Source organism: Panthera tigris, chromosome B2 (genome assembly GCF_018350195.1).
Source record: "Panthera tigris isolate Pti1 chromosome B2, P.tigris_Pti1_mat1.1, whole genome shotgun sequence".
In the NCBI taxonomy this organism is placed as follows: domain Eukaryota; kingdom Metazoa; phylum Chordata; class Mammalia; order Carnivora; family Felidae; genus Panthera; species Panthera tigris.
In genome coordinates, this window is record NC_056664.1 from 8,375,367 (window position 1) to 8,399,583 (window position 24,217).

The 24,217-nt window shown below is 43.6% G+C and overlaps 1 protein-coding gene across 5 annotated transcripts in view; it reads right to left on the reverse strand.

The window, feature by feature from the left end:
* CDKAL1 (CDK5 regulatory subunit associated protein 1 like 1) overlaps positions 1 to 24,217 on the reverse strand; it is a 703,328-nt gene that overhangs the window by 167,483 nt on the left and 511,628 nt on the right. For 4 of the 5 annotated variants that reach the window (XM_042985612.1, XM_015541091.2, XM_007074528.3 and 1 more), the window contains exon 13: positions 4,044 to 4,106. In XM_042985612.1, the coding sequence (XP_042841546.1) occupies positions 4,044 to 4,106 (63 nt within the window). Of the gene's footprint in view, positions 1 to 4,043; positions 4,107 to 24,217 lie in introns of those variants that run through there. The other variant, XM_042985613.1, reaches the window with a different exon arrangement.

Genomic DNA, 24,217 nt, shown 5'->3' on the forward strand with positions numbered 1-24,217 from the left:
GCCTCTGGCTGAAGCAAGCACTAATGTTTGTTTTCTATCTACTCATACGCTAACTCATCAAGCGTATTCATACAAAGCCGTTTTGGGGGCACATATGAATTTGTTTATAGTTTAACTGATATACATCTGTGTCTGTAGAAATAACACTAGTCACCAAAAAAGAAAGAAAGAAAGAAAAAACAAAAGCTTATTCCACCAACATGGCTTTATAATAATGTTTCTTCTCATGTGTGCCTATTCATTCATGTTTATAAGTGTAGATAATTATTAAAATAATTATAGTCACTAAAAGCACATGAGATGCCCACTTCGCAAAATACACAAACTGTAATAGTGGTAATCTGTTAAAGACTCACTTTTAATGGTGGAATGCATATTAATTTATGCAGATTAACTATGTTTAGAAACTTACTCAACTATGCAGATGTTAAAAACCACTACAGACTTAAACAGAATTTTGTACTTTTTCTTTCCACGCATTTTCGTATTTTTTAATAGCTTTTTACATTAGCACTTTATAAACATCTGTGTTTAGGTAATAAACTTAGACATTCCCCCTGAACACATAACTCTGATAAAATCTAACAAGAAAAAAGGAAGGAAATACAGAGAGAGAGAGAGAGAGAGAGAGAGAGAGATCTTTTATATGCATGGCAATACTTTTTTCAGGCCAAAGACAGAAAGCACATGGTACTATGCAGTTTTAATGAAAAGTGTTCTGATTATAGCCTACTCTACTTATCCACAACTTATCCAAAGAAAAAATTCAACTTCAGTGACCTGGAAGGCCTCCAGACCTGTAACCTTTCCTGGTAAGTAGTATGAGGTGTTTTCAGAAATTACAAGCTATGTTTATTACGTGGCTTATTAAAATAACAGTGGACAGCATCCGATGCACAAAATGCAATCAGATTACCTGCCACTTTGGACTGTCTTTACCAATGTCCCCTTTTATTAGGACAGATGAGTGGGATTTAGCTTTGGTTAAGCCTTTTTATATGTCTGCATTAGAAGAACTAAAAACAATTTCTAAAAATGGATATGGAACCAGAGATAATAGTCCAAAATGAAATTCTTCCAGTCTCCAGAAAAATTTGTCTTAAGAGTATAAAAAATAAATGAGGTATTTTCCTTAAGACTCATTCTGAGTGTACATTTTGCTCTAAATTTTGTTAGTTTCTGCAACAGCATTTAAGAGAAAACCAACTGACCATTTACAACCTGAACAATGGCTTCAGAGTATGATTAAGAAATGCACCTGGCCTCACTCAAACAACACATTTGTTTAACCCGGTGACTTTCCGGTGTCTGGGGTCAGGCAGGAGCAATCTGGGTTGGGTCGAGGAGGGCAGGGGGCGGGGAGGAGAGAAGAGCAAATGTAACTGACTCACTGAGAACAGAACAGTTGTACTAACTACCCTTTGTAATTACAACTGTTTTAACAGTTTCTAGCGGGCAAGGCTATCATTTTGGTGACCCGCTATAATTTGGGATGTAGCCCCAGGAAGTCATGCCAACTTTAGAACAAGAGCTGCATTGCTGAGTTTACTCAGCATGATGAACCCAATGAAACGCCTAGTGTTCCTACTTTGGTATAAATGTACATCAAGGGAAAAATTAACAATAAAAGGAATCTAGCTAGTGAGGAAAGGAATACCACAAAATTCACTCCCAGGAAAATTGCAAACATGTAGAAAGAAAATATATACAGAATAGCATGATGAGCCCCCATAAACTCATCATTCAGTTTCAATAACCATCAACACGTGGCCAATCTTATTGTACCCTCCCTACCCACCCCCTGCCTTGCCTTTTTTTTTTTAAAGTGAATCGCAAACAGCCTATATTTTATTTTATACGAGCTTTCATTTACAATGCATGTATGTATTTAACCCAAAGATCGCTACAGAAATCTCACCAAACAGGAGGTGTTTAAGCCAACTTTAACCACATCTTACAAACTGTTCTAGCTAAAACCTATCTGCTTAGAAAGCTAATTTGTTTGAATATAACTGGGTAATTAAAATGACAAAGTAACTGGAAAGGCAACCCCCTTGTATTTTATTTGTGGGGAAAAAAGGTACATTCTAAGACTGAGAAAGCAGTGTCTGTTACTCAGTCCCTGTGATGCTAGTCTTTGTAAACACCCATCAACAGGAGACCAGGTGAAAAGTGACCGGGGTAGACTTGCCCTGGATGGAGCCCAGAGAAAAGGGAGGCGGCAAGTAAGGGGCAGGAGCCGCCTGGAAACTTTCCCCTTTTCCGTCACTACACATGCAGAATACAGCAGGATGCCAACAGGCCAAACCTTTGGAACTTCAAAAATCACTCATCAAGCAGCCTAGCTCCTTACAATAATTTATTACCGATCTGAAAGCAAAGATCAAAAGGAACACTCCATCTCGCATTTATATATTCAATTCCTCATTGCCCAGTGACTAATTTGTAGAGGAATGAAGTCTTCACAAGGGAAGCCAAAATAATCTGAGGTGACTTTGATACAATGCCACAAAGGATATGAAGAGGAAGCCGGTAGAGGCTGCAAATGGCGAAGTTCCATTAAGAGCTCTAATAAAAGAATAATGGAATTTCCCTTCACTGTGAATTAAAAAAATGTTAGAAGTGGGCAAAATTCAGACAAGTCAGGCAAAACCTTGGATTTGTCACAGCCTTTTATTGTTCTTAAATGTTAACTTTACCCACTGCTGCATTGATGTTAAATGGCTTCATCTTAAAAAAAAAATGCAGCTTTCCCATCAGGAATCTCGTTCCCTTTGCTGGTGTATTACTTATCAGCCTGCACCTTCTCTCCCCTTTGTCAGGCACTCCCAGCTCTCTCCATGTCTTTCAAACAAATTGCCACATTCTGCAAAGCGACTGGTTTAACTTGAAAAATGTAATTTGAAATGATATAATTTTTAGTACCGTATATTGCCATGGTCACATGAAGCAGAAACACCTCGTTCGCAAACTGTTGGTGCTTAAAGTCAACTGGTCACTATAGAAACACCAGAAGCTACTGAAAATCTTTCAACTTCTATGAACAACTGGCACAATTTTTTCCTCCTGAATCCAGGCATCTCCCGTATTCTCAACTGAGGAAAATAGTTTTCACACTACTTATTTTGGCTAGTTAAAAAATCCCCACCACATGTCTCCTTGTAAATTCATAGATAAGGATTTAAGTTTATATTAGCATTTCAACTGTGCAAATTTTTTGTTCGCTTCTGAAATCACCTCGAATTAACAGATTTACTGGAACCTTACATGAAATAGAAGTTGTGCACAAGTCTCGGAAATCTTGTAATATATTTCCCTGTGATGATGTGGTGTGGAGCATTTTCCTCAGAAACAGTTAAATGTGTGTGTGTGTGTGTGTGTGTGTGTGTGTGTTAAAGAGCCCTTATCTTTTACCATTATATGGTGAAATGCTTATAAGTAAAGATATTCGGGAATTCTTCAAATATGGGGAGCGCAGAACATGGGATATAAATGAAGCAAGACTGGCCATGAGTCTATAAAGCTGGGGCACAAACACGGAAGAGTTGTGACGCTATTTGGTCTTCTAGAAGGCAAAACTTTTGGCAGTGGGTATTTCAGATATTATGCGATATACTGCTCATTGTTGGGGATTTTATTTAGAAAGAAATAACTTTCTACCAGGAGCAATGGAAAACCAACAGTCGGCAGTTCCTATTTCAACGATCTTTACCAATTCAAAAGTCAAGTGCATCACTTTAGTGTTTGGAAGGGGGAAAAAAAACCCCAACCAAATAAATAATGCCCCCAGATCTGTCTTTCCATCGACTTTGAGATTTCAGTGACAATATGCAACTGCATTTTAATGTGAATAAAATAGAATGACATTAGTTCGGAAATAAAGATTTTCTGATTTCTTTAGAAGAGATAAAGAGTTGACAAATTAAAATGGAAATGTAAACATAACCGGAAAATGTACTTCAGAATCGCTATGTACTAGTGAGACTTCTGCTCTATGTTCAGAAAGACATCTAGCCAATACACGAATAACATGCTTCTCTTACCTTGTGATCATACGGATTGTAAGAATGGAACACCCGAGAGAGATCTTTTGTTCTTTGCTTTTTCTGTGGAAGAAAACACAAACATCTGAGTGGACAGGTGGCAAAAATATATACAGGCATATGGATCTATATGCAGACTTACCTATCTCCGTCTTTCTACCCATCTACCTGCATTAACATATTGTTTAGAGATTCTTCCTTGCGCAAACCAAGGGGCCACAGTGCCAACCTGGGACACAGGGATGCAATTAGAAACGAAAGCCACTGGATGGTTATGTGGGTGGTTGTCACAGACCAGGCAGGCAACCTTTCCTAGAGGTTTCCTGGTTGAAACACGAATCATCCTCAAAAAAAAACCTCTATTTTTAAACACACAACTCAGAGAGTAAAATGAAGGAAAAAACTGAAGAGAAAGAAAACCCAAACACATTTGAGGGTGTGCAATTTCACTGTAATACCAAGCGCTGTCACTCTGAACTAGGCACTGCTAGGCATCCTTTTAAACAAAATACCTTCATCTGGCTTCCTAGTCACAGTTGGGTCTGTCTGCTTGAGCCTCTAGCTGTATGCTGGAGGCCACCTTTGTCCTGTCACTGCTGTACGGCCCAAGTGCCTTGCCCGGTGTCTCACGCACAGTAAGCCCTCAACGCGTATTTGCGACACTAATGAATAAATGAATACACCTGAGTTAGACGGGCATTTAACTGTAAGCATCTATAATGATGACACGAGCCTCATATATCGTTATGAAAAGACAACTTCTTTTACCTTCTAATGATATGTTTTTCTCAAGCTGAACCCACTACTTGAGAACCGTCTCTACCTCCTGCTCCCCCAGTGTCTGTGACCCTGGAGAGAGGGTGGGGTTCTCTATTATCGTTGACTGTAAGAGGCAGATTGTTTTCTCACACACTGCGACCTGTCCACCCACCATAACGACCACAGATAATTTTGTGTATGGTTCTAGATCTTCTGTGCATATATTTTTATCGACAACTATCACTTTCAAAGAAAGGGGATCTGGGACTGCCGGGTGGCTCAGTCGGTTAAGCGTCCGACTTCGGCTCAGGTCATGATCTCGCGGTCTGTGAGTTCGAGCCCCGTGTCGGGCTCTGTGCTGACAGCTCGGAGCCTGGAGTCTGCTTCGGATTCTTGGTCTCCTTCTCTCTCTGCTCCTCCCCCCCTCTCATGCTGTCAGTCTCTCTCTCTCAACAATAAACATTAAAAAAACTAAAAAAAAAAAAAAAAAAAAAAAAAAAAGGAGATCATTCTGTACACACTACCCTAAAATCTACTTTTTCCACTTCACAGTTTGTCCCTGCCAAACTTAAAAGAGTTGTATAACCAGATCTGAACCCCTTAAACGGGGTACTGCAATCCAAAAACTTCTGAAAGCTGAACTCTTTTCTGTAACTCATTTTAGTTCTTTAATAAAACAATCACCTTTGCACAAACATCTTTGCCAGCTTGACAGTGTGCATTTTTTTAAAAAAGATAAAGTACAGAAGAACAGATACAGAGTCAAATAGCATGCCACGCTGGTTACCCTGATGGATGAGGCCAAACGCTGCCCCAACTTGCCGTCTCACCAAGAGTGAACGAGAAGGGATTGAAGTGAAAGTTGGAAATTCTTTTTTTTAAGTTTATTTATTTATTTTTTGGGGGGGAGGGGGGAGGGAAAGAGAGAGAGAGAGAATAGGAGCCAGGGAGGAGCAGAGAGAGGGAGAGAGAATCCCAAGCAGGCTCCACACGCTGTCAGCACAGAGCCCGACTTCAGGCTTCATCCCAAGACCCTGGGATCATGGGTCAAAATCAAGAGTCAGGCACTTTTAACTGACTGAACCAGCTCGGTACCTCAAAAATTACTTCTCAATTTACAGAGCAGATAAAACATCTTTAAGACAGATACTGACCATGTCCTCAGATGCCAATTATAGAATTTATTTCTTTGGGGTGCCAAGGTGGCTCAGTCCATTAAGCGTCCCACTTCAGCCCTGGTCATGATCTCATGGCTCATGGGATAGAGCCCCACATTGGACTCTGTGCTGACAGCTCAGAACCTGGATCCTGCTTCGGATTCTGTGTCTCCCTCTCGCTCTCTGCGCCACCCCTGCTCATGCTCTGTCTCTCTCTCTCTCAAAAATAAGTAAACATTAAAATAAAAAATCTATAATTTTTTTCTTACGTTTATTTAGTGTTCGCCATAGCTAGCCCCCTGCCGCATCTTACATTTCTGGCACAAGCATGGCCGGTCTGTCCTTGATACAGCCCACACCCTGCTTCGGACTCCCCTCTGCTGTTGTTAATCGGACTACCAGGTTCCTGGCTGCTTCGGTCTTCACTTGTGAATGAATCCTCGCCTGGTATCCATGTTTTCTTGGGAAGTACTTCCCGATTTCCTCCAACTCCAGGGTCTGTGTGAGCACGTCTGTCACACCTTCCTATGCCAGTGACGTAAGCAGACCTTCTGGCCTGGGTTGTACATGACCTTCTGCAGCCACTTGGCTAAGGAGTTGAATCTGCTATTAACCAGGATCTTGCATTAGAGTCATTTGTACACACTCATTGCACTCCTATAGACCAGCTTTCCTATTTCCGCACTGTCTTTGGGGACACAATTCCACTTGCCAGTCCTTCAAGTCACTCGGCTTTGTTTCTACGTTCTGACACCTGCTAAAGGTCATCCCTCCCTGCCGCCAGCCCAAACCCTCACTCCTCCGTTCACCTCGTAAGAGGGCCTCCGACCACTAAACTCTAAAGTGATTCAACACTCCTTTTCCATGGAGAGCAAGGATGAGCCTCTCACTGATTGGAAATAGTCCCTTGGCTCTAGAAGAGCCCTAAAATCTGTATTGTACAGGTAGCTTGCCCACCAAGGTTTTCCTTAGCTTCTCATTTTCTCTGTCCTTTCCATGTACCCACTCAGTTGTGTAACAGTTCTTGGCTTGTGCTTCAATCAGAAGAAAAACGACGGATAATAACATTTCCTTTGGTACAAGATTCACTATAAAACGTGGAGGGACATTTTTTTTCAGAAAGGAAACGATGCTAGGAAAGATAAAATATGGAGCGTATCAGTGTTCAATTTAGGAGGTGTCCAAAAGACTGTTCAGTCCTCAAATGGCTGAGCTACGACTAGCTTGGGTTGGCCGGTGGAAATGGAATATTCAGAGGTTGTTTTGTGTGACCTTTTCATGTGGTTTTGGTTTTATATCTCTATTTTGACAGCTAAAATCTATACATGTCTTTACCTCAAATTATTCTGGGAAGGAAGTGGGGTATAAATGACAAGTAAATAACAATTCGGATTAGCACCCAAAGCAGCCAGTGAGGAAAAATGCTTTTCTTTCTGACAACAAATTCATTATATACAAATACAGTGAAGTCTTGGCTATGAGTACTGAAAGTTATATGTATTGGTTCAGTTAACTGAAAACTACCACTACTTTTCCTATGAGGTCAGGATCATATAGCCCAGTGGTGTACATTCTGGGATCCAGGGCAGGGGCTGATATAAATGATGGCCCATGGGCCAACCCAGTCCACCACCTGCTTTTGTAAGCAAAATTTTACCAAGACGCAGCCAGACGCTTCTGTTTACGTATCATCTATGACCGTTTTCACGCTGCGAGAGCAGAGTTGAGTGGTTATGGCAGAGATCACATGGCCCATAAATCCTCAAGTATTTACTATCTGGCCCTTTACAGAAACAGTTAGTCACCCCAGATCTCAAATCTCTGCCTTGGACCACGTCTACTTGTAGCGATAGTTCCCGGACCCTGAACCTTGCTCCTTCCACTCGATGAAGACAGTTCAAGGACCAATCGTAACCTACACCCTGACACGTCAGGATGAATATACCAGTCCAAACAACCATGACCTGTCTGGCTCTCAGGAGTTAACTTGTGAACAGTCTATGTGCAGACACAATATTCCAAGTTGGCTCGTTGAGCGTGCGGAAATAGATATGGGGCTTTTAGAGCCTTCTGCGTCCACACTGTAATGCCTCATTACAGGAACTCTGAGATCTTTTGCTAAATTCTAGCCACATGGAAGATCTTACACGCAAGGGGCTAACGCGCGGCCATGCTTGGTAGCAAGCCGGTTTCTCACAGGCAGACAATGCTAAGGGTACTAGGCTACAGGACTTGTTGAGCCTTGCTATCAGCACTTTTAACTGAAACTGAGCGCTGAGCCAAAAATGGAATAATTAGATACTTTCCTATTGCATCATCGTGTGGGTCTAACCTACCTCCCACTTCTTAGCCTGTTAAAACAAACAACGCAGTCATGCAAGCACCTGCTAATTCTCCGGGTGTGTAAAAAGTAAACATGTCAAACAAGGTGTGTGATGTGCTTAGAACGAGGGTGCCCAACAACTCTGTCAACTGTACGAGGCACCTTCCCGTCACCTGCATCCCGAATCCTGCGGTCCAGGCTGCAGAGACGAGAGGGAGATGACAAGCGACTGTGTGCTGAGCCTTGCAGGCTGCGTAGGTAGCTGGGTTTAAGGCAGTCTGAAACTGTGGTAAAACTTGTAGATTTCTGAGAACCCCAACCTGTAGGTATTTCCTAAACTGCTTTGTATTTCACTCTCTAAGAACAGAGAACACCGATGACTCCTTTCATGTCCAAGTTTAAACTCCTTTTCGGACACAACCACCAAGCTAAAAGCCCCAATGGAGCTTTTTTTTTTTTTTAACAGTTCAGGCTTCCAGACAGTGTAATCATTTCCATGTTCATCAAGGGGACACAGGAGTTAGATCTGAAAGGAGCACGACATATGATGAGAATCTGGACTTGGAAGGTGAGGTTATGGAACCAATCAAACTGTACCAATATCCTCCAGTTTAACTTCTCCTGGGCTCCCCGCACGAAGTCCGTGTTTTCTGTGCTCAGTGTCTACTTGTAGATACTATGATATAAATGTCTCAGTAAACCTAGCGGTAAGAAGCCGAAAGAGCAGGTTTGAGCTTCAATGTAGTAACTTCCTGTTTCCCTCTTCTGCACGTAAGGAGCTTGGAAAGTCACCACTCTGGCCTCACGGCAAGTAACAAGCTTGAACAGACTGAAAAACCAACAACTCTTTTTGGATGCATAAGGGAGGGAATAACAGAAGAAAGTGTTGCCCCCAGAACTGGGAGGGACCAGGAAGCCGACACGGGGGATGTGGCTTCCTGCAGTGTGAGGCTGCCATAGGAGCCAGCACTGTAGGAAAACCGGAAGGGTAACTGACGGATTGAGGGAGGCTCAGGGCAGATGACTATTAGGAGCTTGGGGGCGATCCAGTCATGGGATGGGAGCAGGTGGTCCGCGACACGGAGAGATTTACCTCCAGGAGCTCAACCAGGTTCCCACGGTAAATATGGGAGAAAAATCTCCTGTGGTTTCTGGCATGGGGAGGGGACAAAGCAGCATTGTGAAACCAGCCAGAACACTCCGTTCTTAATAAGGCCTGCCCTCAGGGGAAACCAGTTAACCAGACTCTAACCTGCTTGGGTATTACCAGAGTCTAGCTAACCTGAGAAGGGAAATACCCAACCTCAGTCCACTTAGCCATCCTGTTCCACCCACGGAAGGAGGGAAACACTAAGAAAATGTTTGCAGTCCAGGGGCACAGAGTCACTAAAAGACTGAGCTCTAATCACAGGACTCTGGAATGCTTTCCCTGTCCTCACACCTCAACACCAGGTAACTCAAGGCCTATTTTCAGCAGTTCCTTTTGCTCAGCACATCACATCTGGCTATCGAGAAAAATTACAAGACATACCAAGTGACAAAAAAACTCAATCTGAAGACGGACCAAGCTTGAGGACCAGACATGGCAGCGTGCTGGATTTATCAGACTGGGAATTTAAAATATGTGGAGGGCTCTAATGGCTAAAGTAGACAGTATGCAAGAACAGATGAAAAATGCAGAGAGATGGAAATCTAAGAATGAGCCTCCCCCAAACTCATCCCCCCCCCCAAATGCTAAATATAAACACTAACAGAAATGGAGAATGCCTCTGACAGGCTCATCAGTAGACTGGACATGAATGAAGAAGCAATCTCTGAGCTCAAGGCAGATCAAGAGAATTCTCAAAAACCAAAATGAAAAAAGAACAAAGACTGAAGTGGGGAAAAAAAAAAAAGAGAGAATATCCATGGGCGCCTGAGTGGCTGAGTCGGTTAAGCATCCAACTCTTAGTCTCAGCTCATGATCTCTTGGTTCATACAGCAAGGAGCCTGCTTGGGATTCTCTCTCTCTCTCTCTCTCTCTCTCTCTCTCTCTCTCTCTCTCTCTCTCCCCCTCTCTGGCTCATGTTTTCTCTCTCTCTCTCTCAAAATAAATAAACTTCAAAAAAAATTGAATATAAGGACTATGGGGGCAGCTACAAAAAGTGTAACATATGGGGTCATCAGAAGGGGAAGAAAGAGAGAAAGGAACACATATATTTGCAACAATAATGCCTGAGAATTTCCCCAAATTAATGTCAGACACCAAACCACAGATCTAGGAAGTTCAGACAACACAAGAAGGACAATGACAAGAAAACCTATTCTTTTACATATTCTTATTCTAATGTATTCTTGAGAGACAGGGACAGAGCACAAGCAGGGGAGGGGCAGAGAGAGAGGGAGACACAGAATCCGAAGCAGGCTCCAGGCTCTGAGCTGTCAGCACAGAGCCTGATGCGGGGCTTGATCTCATGGACCGTGAGATCATGACCTGAGCCGAAGTTGGATGCTTAACCAACTGAGCCACCCAGGCGCCCCTATTATAATTTTCAAATTATAGTAAATCAAAAACAAATTCCTGAAAGAGGCCAAGGGTGGGGGGAGGAATTTCTTATCTATAGAGGAACAAAGATAAGAACTGTATCTGACATCTTAGAAACCATGCAGGCAAGAAGAGAAAGAAATATTCAAAGTGCTGAGAAGAAAAACCCATCAACTTAGAATTCTGTACCCTGTGAAATTATCCCTCAAAGATGAATAAATAAAAACCTCCTCAGACAAACAACAACTGAGGGAATTTGTTGCCAGTAGATCTCATTTGCAAGAAACGTTAAAAGCAGTTCTTTAGAGAGAAGGAAAATGATAGAGAGCAGAAATCTGGATCTGAAGGAAGGGCACTGAATACGTGGGGGGGAAAGTGCAGGTAAAAGAAATTTTATTCTCCTTATTCTTAACTGATCTAACAGATAACAGTTTATTCGAAACAGTAACAGCAACAATGTACTTGGTTTTGCATGGATCTGTGTATGTGAACTGAATGACAATGACACAAGGCATGACAGGAAGAAATAAAGATGACTGTGTTATTATTATAAGGTACTCACACTCCCCTACAGTAGTATCATATGACATGGAATTGGATTTTTTTTTTTTTTTTTTTTTTTTTTTTTGCTTGGATTGTTTGGAACTATGTATTGCCAACTCTATGGCAAACCACTAACACAGGTTCAAAACAAAGTATAACTGATATAGTAAGAAAGGAGAGTTTAAAGCCACTTATTTTTTCTTGTCCCCTTGTTGGCAGAGAGCTTGAGAAGTAGTGAAGCCCTGGCAAGGAGAAACAGAAGAGAAGTAGCCAAGACAACTCATCAGGCCCTACCTGACCTTTGTGTCCTACAGGCACACAAGGCAATGGCAATGGCAGGGTCTGGGAGTGTTAGGTTCTAAACAAATTCCCAAAGAGACTGGAGTCAAAATTCTATGTAATAAAAGCCAGGGGACAAGGACTGGTCAGTTAGTGCCTGCCGGGGACACGCATTCAGTAGGGAAGTCAGAGAACCACATCCTGAGGTAAAAGGGCCAAAAAACCAGCCAAGATGTGCAAGATTAAAAACAAATGACTGAGGGTCAAAGGGGTTCTTGGTAAAACTTGCAAGAACTAGGAGAATTAAGTGAGGACAGGGCTTAGCAAGGATACCCAGGACATGAAAGTCAGGGATAAGAATGGAAGCAGCTCGGAAATGCTAAGAGGTAAGTGAAGGTGCTAACAACCACAACTGTGGTCTGACGGTAAGGTAGGTCTCCTGTCTGCCTTGGGACCTTCTACTACACTTCCTGCCGGGGGCAGGCTCCAGGATCCAGTCGTCAGGACGCGGGCAGTGCCAGGCTTATTAAACTCAGTCTGCGACGTGCCAGCATTTGGCGGAAGAGGGAAAAGATTATAGCTTACTGGAGAGTTCAGGTTTTGATAAAGAACTAAAGGAACGGAGTCTATAGATAGATTATGCCATTTATGATTTGTAAGAAAGTAGGCTGGATGTAAGCACACGGGGAAAAGAAAGGAAAGGAGGTGGTGCCGTGGAACCAGAGAGATGGCTAGAGGACTAGAGCACACAATGTTGCAAAGGGGACAGTCACATCTAGGTCTCAGAAGGGGCTTCCTAATGGTGTGAGAGGTGGAGCACGGGTGCCAGGCTAGAGGCTGAAGGTGGCACGGCAGGACGTGGCAATGGTTCAGAGGAAAGGACAGCACCCCATCCCAGGTTCAGCTAGGCGGGGCGACGAGGTGGGATGGGTGGAGGAAGAGGGAGGGCGCAGGCCCTACAGCTCTTGGTGACCGGTTAGGGAAGGAGCGCAAGAGAGGGAAGGACGTGGATGGCTCTAAGATTTCAGGTTCAGATAACCACGGGAAGGGAAGCGCTCCCTGCACTGACATGAGGAATCCAAGCAAAAAGTAAGTTTTTGGGGGGTAAGGGGTGGAGGGTGGCAGGTGGGGTGGGGAATTCAGATTGAACAGAATGTGTTTGAGCGGCTGGCCGTGATACATTTGGGAGATAATGGGGGAGTGAGACATAAGGGTTTGGTGCCAGCAGAGAGATGGGGGCCATGGATCTGGGAGTCATGAGCCTACAGGTGTAAGTTAATAAAGCAGAAGAAGGGATGTGATCACACGGGGAACATACAGAATAAAGGAGGCAAGAAGTTGAGAGTAGAAGACGGAAGTTAACACCTCAGCAAATCAGCTCTCTGACCTTGGGCGAGGAATCCGCTCTGGACGTCGTGACATGAGGGGCCAGTGGTTCTCAGTGGTTCTCAACCCTGGCTGCAGGTTGGAACCAGTGAGGAACCTTTAAAATATACCAGGGCTCTGGTCTAGATCCCCAGTGGCACTGAGCTAACTGGCATGATGGGATCTATTTGAAAGCTCTCGGGTTTTCCAACGTGCGGTCAAAGTCGAGGACCAGCAGCCGATATGCTCCCTGAGGTCTCTCCTAGCTGTCAGCCTCTGTCTTCTACGTGGGTTCCCCGCTGGCCTTCAGCTTTTGCCATTCTGGGTTCTGAATTCAAACAGCATTTTCATTCTTAACGTCGATATTCCGTCAGCAGCTTTGCTTTACTTCCCAACCTCTTCCTTGACTCGAGAATGAACTCTCTTCAGGAATTCCTCAGGGGCACATCGAGGCTTTGGCTGCAGGGAATAGGCTACTGCTATATATCTAGTTCCCTTGGTGAGTGCTTCTGAAAAATTAATGGGAGGCTAATTTAATAAACCTGAAACTTTGTTTTGTTATCAATGTATAAAACATCAGAAGCTTAATTAAAAGCACTTGACGTTATCAGCACTCAATCACAATCTCACTCTTTATATTGGACATATTTGGATGGAGTCCCTAGGATAATAATCACTCAAGATCACTAAGAAGAAAGAACAGGTCCCTGGAACCTAAAATAACGAATTCAAAATTAGTTTAAAAAAAAAAAACATTAGTGATGTGAAATAGGTCTGGTGATCAAAGACACCCAAAACACTCAGGAAAACAAACTCTTCAGAATCTCATCTGCTTTTCCTTCCTAAGGCACGTATGTAATAGTTTTGTGTTCTGTGATAAATGGCTACAGTAAGGAGGGTGGGGAAAGTAAAGAAAAATAGGCTGCTCTAAGCCTACATACATTTTTCACCTCTTACTTTCTAGTACGATCTGGAAGGTAACAGAGATGACCCAACTTCGTCTATGCTCTTGAATTTCCTTCTCTGCTTCTGGTTACAGCAAATTCAAGGAGAGTTTCAGGTTCTTTAGAGTCTGGAGTCCCCACAGTGGAGGGCACGGCGTAGGCATGTCTCAGAAGACACTTAGAGGAAACAGCAGACTTCAAAGAGTGGGAGTTAGGAAACAGGGAAGCCAGTGAGTTCACCCATTGTTAATGGTATTCAAAAAAAGCCAACCAGCCAAATGTGGAGACGTACCACTGATTTTGAAGCACAGCAGGTATCAGAGGGAACGTTTTTTTTTTTTTCTTTTTGGCTTTGTGGTTTCTCAAATAACCTCAGTGGAATTGTGGCTGCGATAACCAGTCTCTCATTTTCACAGTGGGCGGGGTAAAGGAGCTCCTTAAGTAGGCAACAAATGCTGGAGCAAAGTCTAAAAAGGGAATTCTGCATTAATTCAGCTGATAAAATATCAGTGGCCATATCTTCTTATATCAAGCTCACCTTATTTTCTAAAGAGAACATTTGTTCGCAAGGAAAGGTCATTCTTTGGCGACAAAGGCGTGCCTGGCACAGGAGAAAGGGAAGGAGACTGAACTGTTCTGTAATGGTAGGAGTAGGTATTGCCAAAATGTGTAGCCATTTCAAGCAGTTAGAAGAGAAACAGCCTTGCGACATAAATAAAACGCCTATAAAATTAAAAAGACAAAGTCAAAGGGTCCTAAATACTACATACCGCACAATGGTTCATTCAAAGTTCCTTTGTATGGGAACTTCTGGCGCTCAAAAGTAGCACACGAGAGTATGAGTTGCTATAAATATCAATTCAATATCACTTATCTTCAGTCTGACCTTCTAATGACCACAAAAGAGAGTTAACTTTACTTCTTATCTGGATTACTGTAGTAATGTTTTCTTTCCTGGACTCTCCGGGTCCAGTTTTCATCCTCCAGACCAAGAACTGGCAGAAAATGGTCTGCAGGCCAAATTTGGCCTGGCCAAATTTGGTCTGGCCACCAATTTTTGTATAGTCCGTGATTTGTTTTTACAATTTTAAGTGGCTGAAGTAAAAACAAAAACAAAAACAAAAACAAAAACCAAAGAACAAGAATATTGGTGACATGTGAAAATTATACATAGCTCAAATTCCCATCAAGTTTTACTGGAACACAGTCACGCTCATTGGTTCTCGCATTGTTTGTGGTCGATTTTGCGCTCGGTGGTGGGGGAGAAGTGTTACAACAGAAACCGTGTGACCTGTAAGCCAAAAACATCTATTATCTGGCCCTTTACAGAAAGAGTTTGCCAATCCCTGCTCCAAACCGTTCGTGCGCAACCCCGGCTGCACCGACCACGTCTGGACCCCCTCGCCACGGATTCCGATGTAACGACCTGGGGTACAGCCCAGGATTTGGAATTTCAGCAAACATTTGCAGGTGATGCTAATGTGAAGCCACGGTCTGGAGCCACTGCTTAACCCACCTCTGAATAGAGGCCAGAGTTCACTTCCGAATGCACGGTCATCTGAGGTCACTCTCCCCTTTAACAACTTTCAAGGACGCCCAGCTCCTCAGAGAATCAAGTACCAAGTACCGCATCAGGGCTCTGCCTCAGGTTCCCGGCTAACACCAAAGACAACGTCTCGTTCCTGACGGACCTGCATTTTATCAAGCCCACATCTTGCCCACGCTGTTCTCTTTGCCCTGGAACGCCTACCCTACTATCTCCGTGCACTACATTCATCCTGAAGAGCCCCGTTCAAAGATTACTTCTTTTGTGCCGGATCCCCACCTCCACCCACCAGACAGAATTTTTTTCTTTCAATTTTTTAAATCTTTATTTATTTTTGAGAGAGAGAGAGAGAGAGAGAGAGAGAGGGAGAGAGAGAGAGGGCACATGAGCAGATGAGGAACAGAGAGAGAGGGAGACACAGACTCCAAAGCTGGCTCTAGGCTCTGAGCTGTCTGTCAGCACAGAGCCTGACGTGGGGCTCGAAACCGTGAACCATGAGGTCGTGACCTGAGCCGAAGTCAGACACTTAACCGACTGAGCCAACCAGGCGCCCCCAGAAAGAATCTTTTTAACTATGTGCTCCCACAGACCTTTGGCACTTACTGTGCGTCAGCATCTCCTGGAGAGCAGACGCTGCGTGTTGGTCATCGGGGAGGCCCTTTTCCATCCACAAGACTTTATTAAATTGCTTGCACATGGGAGCCACTCGGCAAACACTGCCATCCCCTTAGTCCCTCGTGTTTGGGTCTGAGCTTCATTGAGCCGTCTAGTCCCTCAAACCCAACACTCAGGTCACCGATTCCCTGCAGGATCTCAATTCATGACACAGCACTTCAACTACTGTCACCTCTGTCTGCCCACCCTTTGCCCTCCGCTTTCCCCGACCTCCACTGATGCGGTCGCTCGCTTGCGCCCTGAGTGATTCGGAGACCGTGTGTGGATGGAGGCCTCCCAGTACTCCCTGCTCATTGCTCTGCGAGGAGCCAGTCTGCGGCTCTTCCTGTTCCTCGTAAGAGCCACCCACAAACTCTTCCTGTCTCTATCCTCACCCTCTACATCTAAAATACATTCTCCCAGGGGCACCTGGGGGGGCTCAGTCGGTTAGGCATCCGGCTTCGGCTCAGGTCACGATCTCGCAGTCTGTGAGTTCGAGCCCCGCGTCGGGCTCTGTGCTGACAGCTCAGAGCCTAGAGCCTGCTTCGGATTCTGTGTCTCCTTCTCTGTCCGTGCTCCTCACCAGCTCACACTCTGTCTGTCTCTCTCTCAAAAGTAAATAAACGTTAAAAATTAAAAAAAATAAATAAAATACATTCTCCCACCTCTAAAACTTAGTTACTAATTGAATGACACGTTCACTCGTTTGACAGATTTACTGTGTGTCCCTCACGTTGCAGGGACCATACTAAGCCCTGGTGAGACAGAAAGCAAGCCAGAGGAGGCCCCTGGATTTGAGAAACTAGAGGGGAGAAACAGTGAGTGTGCTTAACTGGGAACCAAGCACACAGTGAATACATATGTTTGCTGAGCAAATGAAAAAGAAATGCAGGGTGTTCATATTTGGTACTAGCACTGCTCACACCAAGTGGCTACGCCAACAAACGACCTGTCTATGATTCTTCCATAGATTATTAAAGGCGAGTTTATTTTATGCTGGAATTATTTTTATAACTATAAATGCAGTTCAAGATGATAATTGTAAAAACTCCCGAATTTGAAACTTGTTTCCCCAGGGACTCTGCTTTCTTAACCCTTTCTCTGACAAGTTATACACAGGATTGGGGAATGACAGCATCCAGTACCTTTTGCTGGGTAGAAGAATATTAGGAAAGGACAACATCAACAGTTATATGTCGTGGAATACCCTTACTTTAAAAATAAATCAGTAAATATAACAATGGATAACATTTCAGAATATACTGATCAGTAGTCAGATAAGTGACGTATATTAGACACTAGGTTTGTAACACACCCAAACACCTTATAACACAAGAGTAAATATCATTCCCCCACCAAATTCCTCCTCCCTCTGGTTACTTTGAATCTAAGTAGTTTGACAAAGCAAAGACAATAGCTTTTAATCTAATTCCTGTAAAATCTTCTTTCACACAACTTTGGCATTTAGACTAATTCCTGGGTTTACTGGTATACAGACCGACTCATAGGTCTAGTGATTACTCCTGCATGAAGAGGTTTCACCGTTATTTTTATTTTAAGTAGGTTCTACACTCCAACCTGGGCTCAAACTCACCGCCCTGAGATCAAGGGTCTCATGCTCTGCTCCACACACAGGCCAGCCAGGTGCTCCTCACTGTGGTTTTTAGAATTTAAAACATTCCTTTGACGTATGACAAGATAACTTCCCTCACAGTGATATTTTAGAAGAATCAGCAGTTACAGTGTTAAAACTCTGGGAGCCCCTCCCACTCTCATGATCCGGCAAAGAGTGTGGGCCACGGGTCTGCTTCTATGTCCTACAATGTTTTTGTCTCCAGTTTTACTGTGTTATAAATTACTTGAAATTAGGGAGAGGCTGGGGACAAATGGTTTAACTGTTTTCTACCTGCTTAATAATAATGTCTGGTACCTATAAATTATTTCAGTAGGGACAAAGTATACAATTAAGCAAAAAGCAAAAACAGGAAGTCGTATCAGAGACAGAATGGTGCGAGAGCACTATTCTGCAGGTGGATATAACACAGGCAAGGTGGAGCCGTCTGTATTTCTCTGTTGTCACCACATATCTGTCTTCCTCTTATTTGTGGAGAGATGGTAATGTGCCTTTACTGACTCGCACATTCCACGAGAATGCTCTTGGAAGCCCAACGTCGTGAAATACAGAGTTGGGCAGTCTGGATCTGCGCAAACTCTATTAACACTCAGAGCCTCACCCCAGCTTCCAGAGGCTAATCCACATAGCACCCAGGGGGGAAAATGATGAAAAAAGAATGGAGAAAACTAAATTTCTCTGACCTACAGATAAGCTGCTGTATAGTTCCAAAAACTGATCAAAACCAATGCACCTCCTTCATGACCCTGCATAACCCCTGGTGTCACCCCATTTGAAGAGAAGCTTGAAAACTGTTCTATGTCAGTTATTGCTGCATCTCCAGAGAAACCCACGACTCGTTTTTATTATGATTCCACGACTGGGACCTGGAAGGTCAGACGTGACAATGTAGGGTTGATAACTCTCCTACTTTCTACATCTAATTTAGCACCTACTGTAAAAAGTCATTTTTATCAGCCATGCACCATCACTGAGATCTCTCCCTGCCCCATCACACCAATAAGGAGAGTCTAAAATTCATTTCAGGGGTGGCTGGGCTTTTTGACCTATCTTCTCCTCAAATACGATGTCAAAAATAGACGGATTTTTGTTCCGTATATTGAACACACACATTTTCTTTTTTATCTTTGGCCTTTATGATCAGAGAGTCTTTATTTGATAACCACAAGACAATTTAATATACAGTTCAATCTTCTCCCTTCTCTCGTCCTCATGACACTTCAGACTTCAGTGGATTCCTTTTCATACTGTACAGCAAGGTTCCTGCACAGGCAGCTAGTCGGGGACAATCTCTGAGGCTGGCTCTGTCCTCACCAGAAAGAAGGCACAGGTACGTATGTGAGTGGGTGGGAGCAGGGGGCAGGGGTGACGGCTGAGGGCCCATGAAACTAGAGCAAGGGCAAGGCAGGAGGAACATGAAAAACGAGGCTTCCCTTGAGCCCAGTCCAACACCTCAAAGAACCCCAGTTATTTATAATCCGTGTTATGTAAGTTTTCGTAGAAATGAACCCATATTCACACAAATAGGAAAAAATGCCCAGACGGTTGGTTCCAAATAACCGTCCTGACCATTTAAGGCCTGAGGAAACAGGCCAAACGGGGTACTCTGACCACGCTGACCACCACAGACTGCACGGCAGCTGAAGCATCGCTGTCCCATCTGCCAAACTCCCTCTCCACCCTTAGGGGGCCGGGTCCGCCACAGAGATCGCCTGCAGGCGAAGCGCGGGCCTGTCCGCTCGGCCTCAGGATGCTGCCTCCCCGTAAGCGCCCGGCTCTCCTCTCTGCCTCTTTCCTTCCCTTCCCTCTTCAGAGAGGAAAGGACCCCACCATCCACTTGCTGCGCATATCCTGTTCCTTCTGCTTTTCCACTGGGAGAGGACAAAAGGACAAAAGGACAAAAGGCCTCCAGATCTAACATCCCTGCAAGTTTACGATGCGAAATGGCAAGAGTACCTTGGAAAAAGCTCAATCAACTGCCTTGACTGTGATGATTTTAAAAGAGTTATGCTTAAATGAACTTTAATCAATCTCAGAGTCTAAACATTTTTTTTTTGACATTTATATAGTGGTTTCTATTTTCAAAGTGCTCGCAACTACGTTTTAATGATAAGCACTCGTTCACTCAAATATTTACTGAATATCTGCTCCGTGCGTTTTTATCAGCAATCAGCCCCCTTCCTTCATGCAGTGACTCCTTCTACTGGCTTTCTCGGTTCCCCAAGAGCCAAGAAGCATAAACTTCTTTTTTTACTCCACGGCAACGTTGGAAGGTCTTTATCAACCTATTAATCGTAGGGAAACGCTCTGTGCTCTTTTTACTTCTTTCTCCTTTAATTACAGCATCTTCTTAGCTCTTTATACTCCCGTGTACCTCCAACACATTTCCAGGTTGGAGAGTATGCTTTGGTGTTTGTCTTGGGAATTCTCCATGTGTTTGTTGCTGTGTTTAGTAACTCTGCTAATCCTAACCCCCTGAAGAGGCAATTGGTCAGTTTTTTTTTTTTCATATAATTGGTTTTGCAACGCATATTGAATCTAAAAGGGTCAACCCGCACCACAGTCTCCCAGCTTCCCTTTCCACTTTCTGCTTCCTTAGAAGTAACTCCCCTTTGACTCTCTGAGTTTATTCTTTTGGTATATTCTTTTGTCACCACATTGCTAAATAACATGTCTTCGTGGTGACTCTAATTTTTTTTTTTTAATGTTTTTAATTATTTTTGAGAGAGACAGAGACAGAGAGACAGAGCACACGTGGGGGAGGGGCAGAGAAAGAGACACACACACAGAACCTGAAGCAGGCTTCAGGCTCTGAGCCATCAGCACAGAGCCCGATGTGGGACTCAAACTCATGAACTGTGAGATCATGACCTGAGCCAAAGTCAGACGCTTAACTGACTGAACTACCCAGGTGCCCCTAAACTTTTTAGCACTAGATACCATCGACTGGTTTCCCACTATGGCAAGTGAGTTTCTAGTCCCTGCCCTGCCTGCTCACCTCCTCTGCCCAATACAGCAACACCACACACATCCCGGTCGGAATTCAGCTGTGTCGTAACTATGATTATATGTCCTTTCCTGTATATTTTATTTTCCTTGGAATTAAAAAAAAACAAAACACCTCATTTACATATTTGCTTAATTGTCTGTGTGTTTATCACCAATTCAACCTCAAATTCTCCTCCACTGACCCAAATCAGTTTCAAGAAGCTAATTCCCACTAAATACGTATCCTTTTCATTTTCTTGAAGAAGGTTCTCCCAGAGCTTTCAAGCCTGCTCTGAGGGAGTCTGGTTGCTCTAAAGTACTGACGAATGGCTCTCCCTTCCACTGCCATTCTGCAGACTCTGTTCACCCCTCTGTGTTGTTTCGTTTCCTTTATCTTAGATCTTCTCTCTTAGTGTATTCTCTTGTTTTGATGATGCCCAGACAGGCAATAAGTCTCCTGAGGGACATGTGGGCGGCTCAGTCGGTTGAGCGTCCGACTCTTGATCTTGGCCTTTGAGAGGTCTCTCTCAAAATAAATAAACTTAAAAAGAAAGCTTCCTGAGCAGGAACATGCTGAATGATGCTTTGGTAGGATATTAAATTCTAAGACGGAAAGCATTTTAGTTTTTTCAGAATTGAGAGGGCATCACCCACTTGTCACTTGAAGCCATTCTGACTGTTGATCCTTCCAATGTGGCCAGACATGCTCTCTTGTCTTGATGTACAGTTTATTTCTCATCCATAATGCTGGGTCCAGTGTAACTGCTTGCAGTCTGGCATGGCATGTCCTTCAGACACAGGAAATGCCCTTGAATCATTTCCCTGACAGTCTCTCCCTTCTCTGTTCAGTCTTTCTGGAATTCCCGCTATTTGAATGTTGGGCTCTCTTGGAATTGGTCCTTTAATCTCCCTTTTTTGTCTATTTTCTATGTAATTTCTTCTTTTTTTGTTTCCTGGAGATTTCCTCTATCTTCCAACTTCACTGAATTTTTAAATTTTGCTACTAAGTTTTTAATTTCTAAGTATTGCTTTTGTTCTCTAAATCATTTTTTATGGTATCCTGATATTGTGTTATGAATATACCTTTTCTCACTTCTCTGAGAATATCAAAGATATATATTTTTTTAAGTTTTCTTCTCCCTGAATAGTCCTGTTTCTCCACCACCCCGATCCCCCCTCTTTTGTTGGTTTTGGCCCAGTCCTTCTTGTTATTTGGTGGTTTTCCTCAGAAAGGAAAGGATTCTGGAACTCCTTGATTGCCTATTCAAGTTTAAGGGTAAGGGATTGTTAAGGACTGAACTCTGTCTCCCCCAAAATTCATATGTAGAAGCCTTAACTCCCAATGTGACAAATAAGGCCTTTAAGGAGGTAATTAAGGGGAGGGGCTGGTTGGCTCAGTCAGTAGAGCATATGACTCTTGATCTCAGCATTGTGAGTTCAAGGCCCACATTGGCCATGAAGCCTACTCTAACAACAACAACAACAACAACAACAACAACAACAACAACAAAAAGTAATTATGGGTAATGAATTTGTAAGGGTGGGACTGGAAAAGGAAGAGAGATCAGAGACCCTTCTCTCTCACTGTGCACTCAGGAGAGGAAAGGCCATGATAGGACACAGTGGAAAGGAGGTCATCTACAAGCCAGGAAGGGAGGTCTCACCAGAAACCAACCCTGTCAGCATCGTGATCTTGGATTTTCAGACTCCAGAAGCGTAAGATAAAAATTTCCGTTGTTTAAGCCACAAGTCTGTGGTATTTTGTTACGGCTGCCCCAGGAGACCAATGTAGAGACTAAAACTGATGGAAAGTTCTGAGCCTACCTATGGCTGTGCTTGCCAATACGGGCCTTACTAGAGAGTGACCTGGCTGGACTGATTCTGGAAACTCTGATGCCAGCATCTTTTCAGTGTTGGACTGGCTGGGTTTCCCAAAAAACTCTTCTAAACTCTTGCTGGGAAGGTAAAGGCAGGCATGAACGCCAGGGCCCTAGCTGCATGAAGAAACAAAGAGAGCACGAGGTATCCGTATCTATGTGGACCAAATCCCCCTCGCCCTCAACCATGCCCAGCGGCTTCCGGTCCAGGGACCTTCTTATATAGTCCTGTGATAGTTGATTTTATGTGTCAGTTTGACTAGGCCATGGAGTACCCAGACACTTGGCCAAATATCCTGGGTGTTTCTGGATGAGATTAACATTGGAGCTGGTAGACTGAATAGGGCAGACTGTACCCCCCAGTGTGAGAGAGCTTCATCTCATCGGCCAAAGACTGAGTCTGCGGCAAGTCCTCCTGACAGACTGACTGAGCTGGGGCACAGGTCTCTTCTGACCTTTGGACTTGAACTGTACCACTGGCTCTTTTTGGGTCTAGAGCCATCAGCTTTAGGACCATAACTTACATCACTGGCTGTGCTGGTTGTCAGGCCTTTGGATGTGGACCAGAACCATACGATGGCTCTCCCAGTCTCCAGCTTGCTGACAAATCTTGGGACTTCTCAGCGCCCCTCCCTCCCTCCCTCCCTCTTTCTCTCTCTCTATACGCATGAGGGTATGTACACGTGCACATCCTACTGGCCCTCTTTCTCTCAAGATCTCTTGTACGTTTGCCCTTCAGAACAAGCTTCCAGTCTTCTGTCAGGGAGTGAGGGGCTATCGCCTGGAAGCCCGAGTTGGGGAGGAAATGGAGACATCTAACCTCTTCTTACCCTTTTCCTTATTTTAGTCCTTTCCCTTCTTGCCTCGTTCTCCTTCCAGAGGCGCCAGCTGATTCTTGGGCCATTCAAGGCTGCTTCTCGGTTTGGGTTTTGGCTCTTCTGCACTGCCACGTTGGTGTTTAGGATACTCTAGGGAGGTGAGCTCGCTGTCAACCATCCATCTATTTTCTTGCCACCACAGCTTTGTTGCTGCTATTTCCTCTCCTGTTTTCTTTAGCCTTGCAGGTTAATAATCCTGTAATAAAAACCTCTGCACTGTAGTTTTATATAGTAGGATTCGGAAGAGAACGAAATTTGATCTATCTAGATCTTTCTGTTCAAACCTGAGGCCGAACTTATTCTCTGACCAACTGTTAGTACTCTTAAAAAAAAAAAAAATCTCTTAATTCACTTAGCTCACATGTTACACATCTGGAATTTTAGAAGTTTATCTTTCAAAACAATCACTTTAAAGAATAAAGTTAAGTGATAATCTAACGTTAGAACCCCCAGCATAAGAGTGAAGAATTCTGGGATAAAACTAGAAGTTATTTTTACGTATTCTGTTTGTGCATGTTTAAGAGATACACATGCACACAGGCACACACACGCACACAGCATCCCTTTGTTCTGGAGGCTGTTTAAGAGTAACCCATAAGATCAGTCTCTATCAGCAAAAGGCACTGTGAAAGTAGCATTTACAACTCTTTTTCGTTTGTTTTCCCCAAACACAACAGATTCTGTGTTTTCTGAAGACTGTGCTC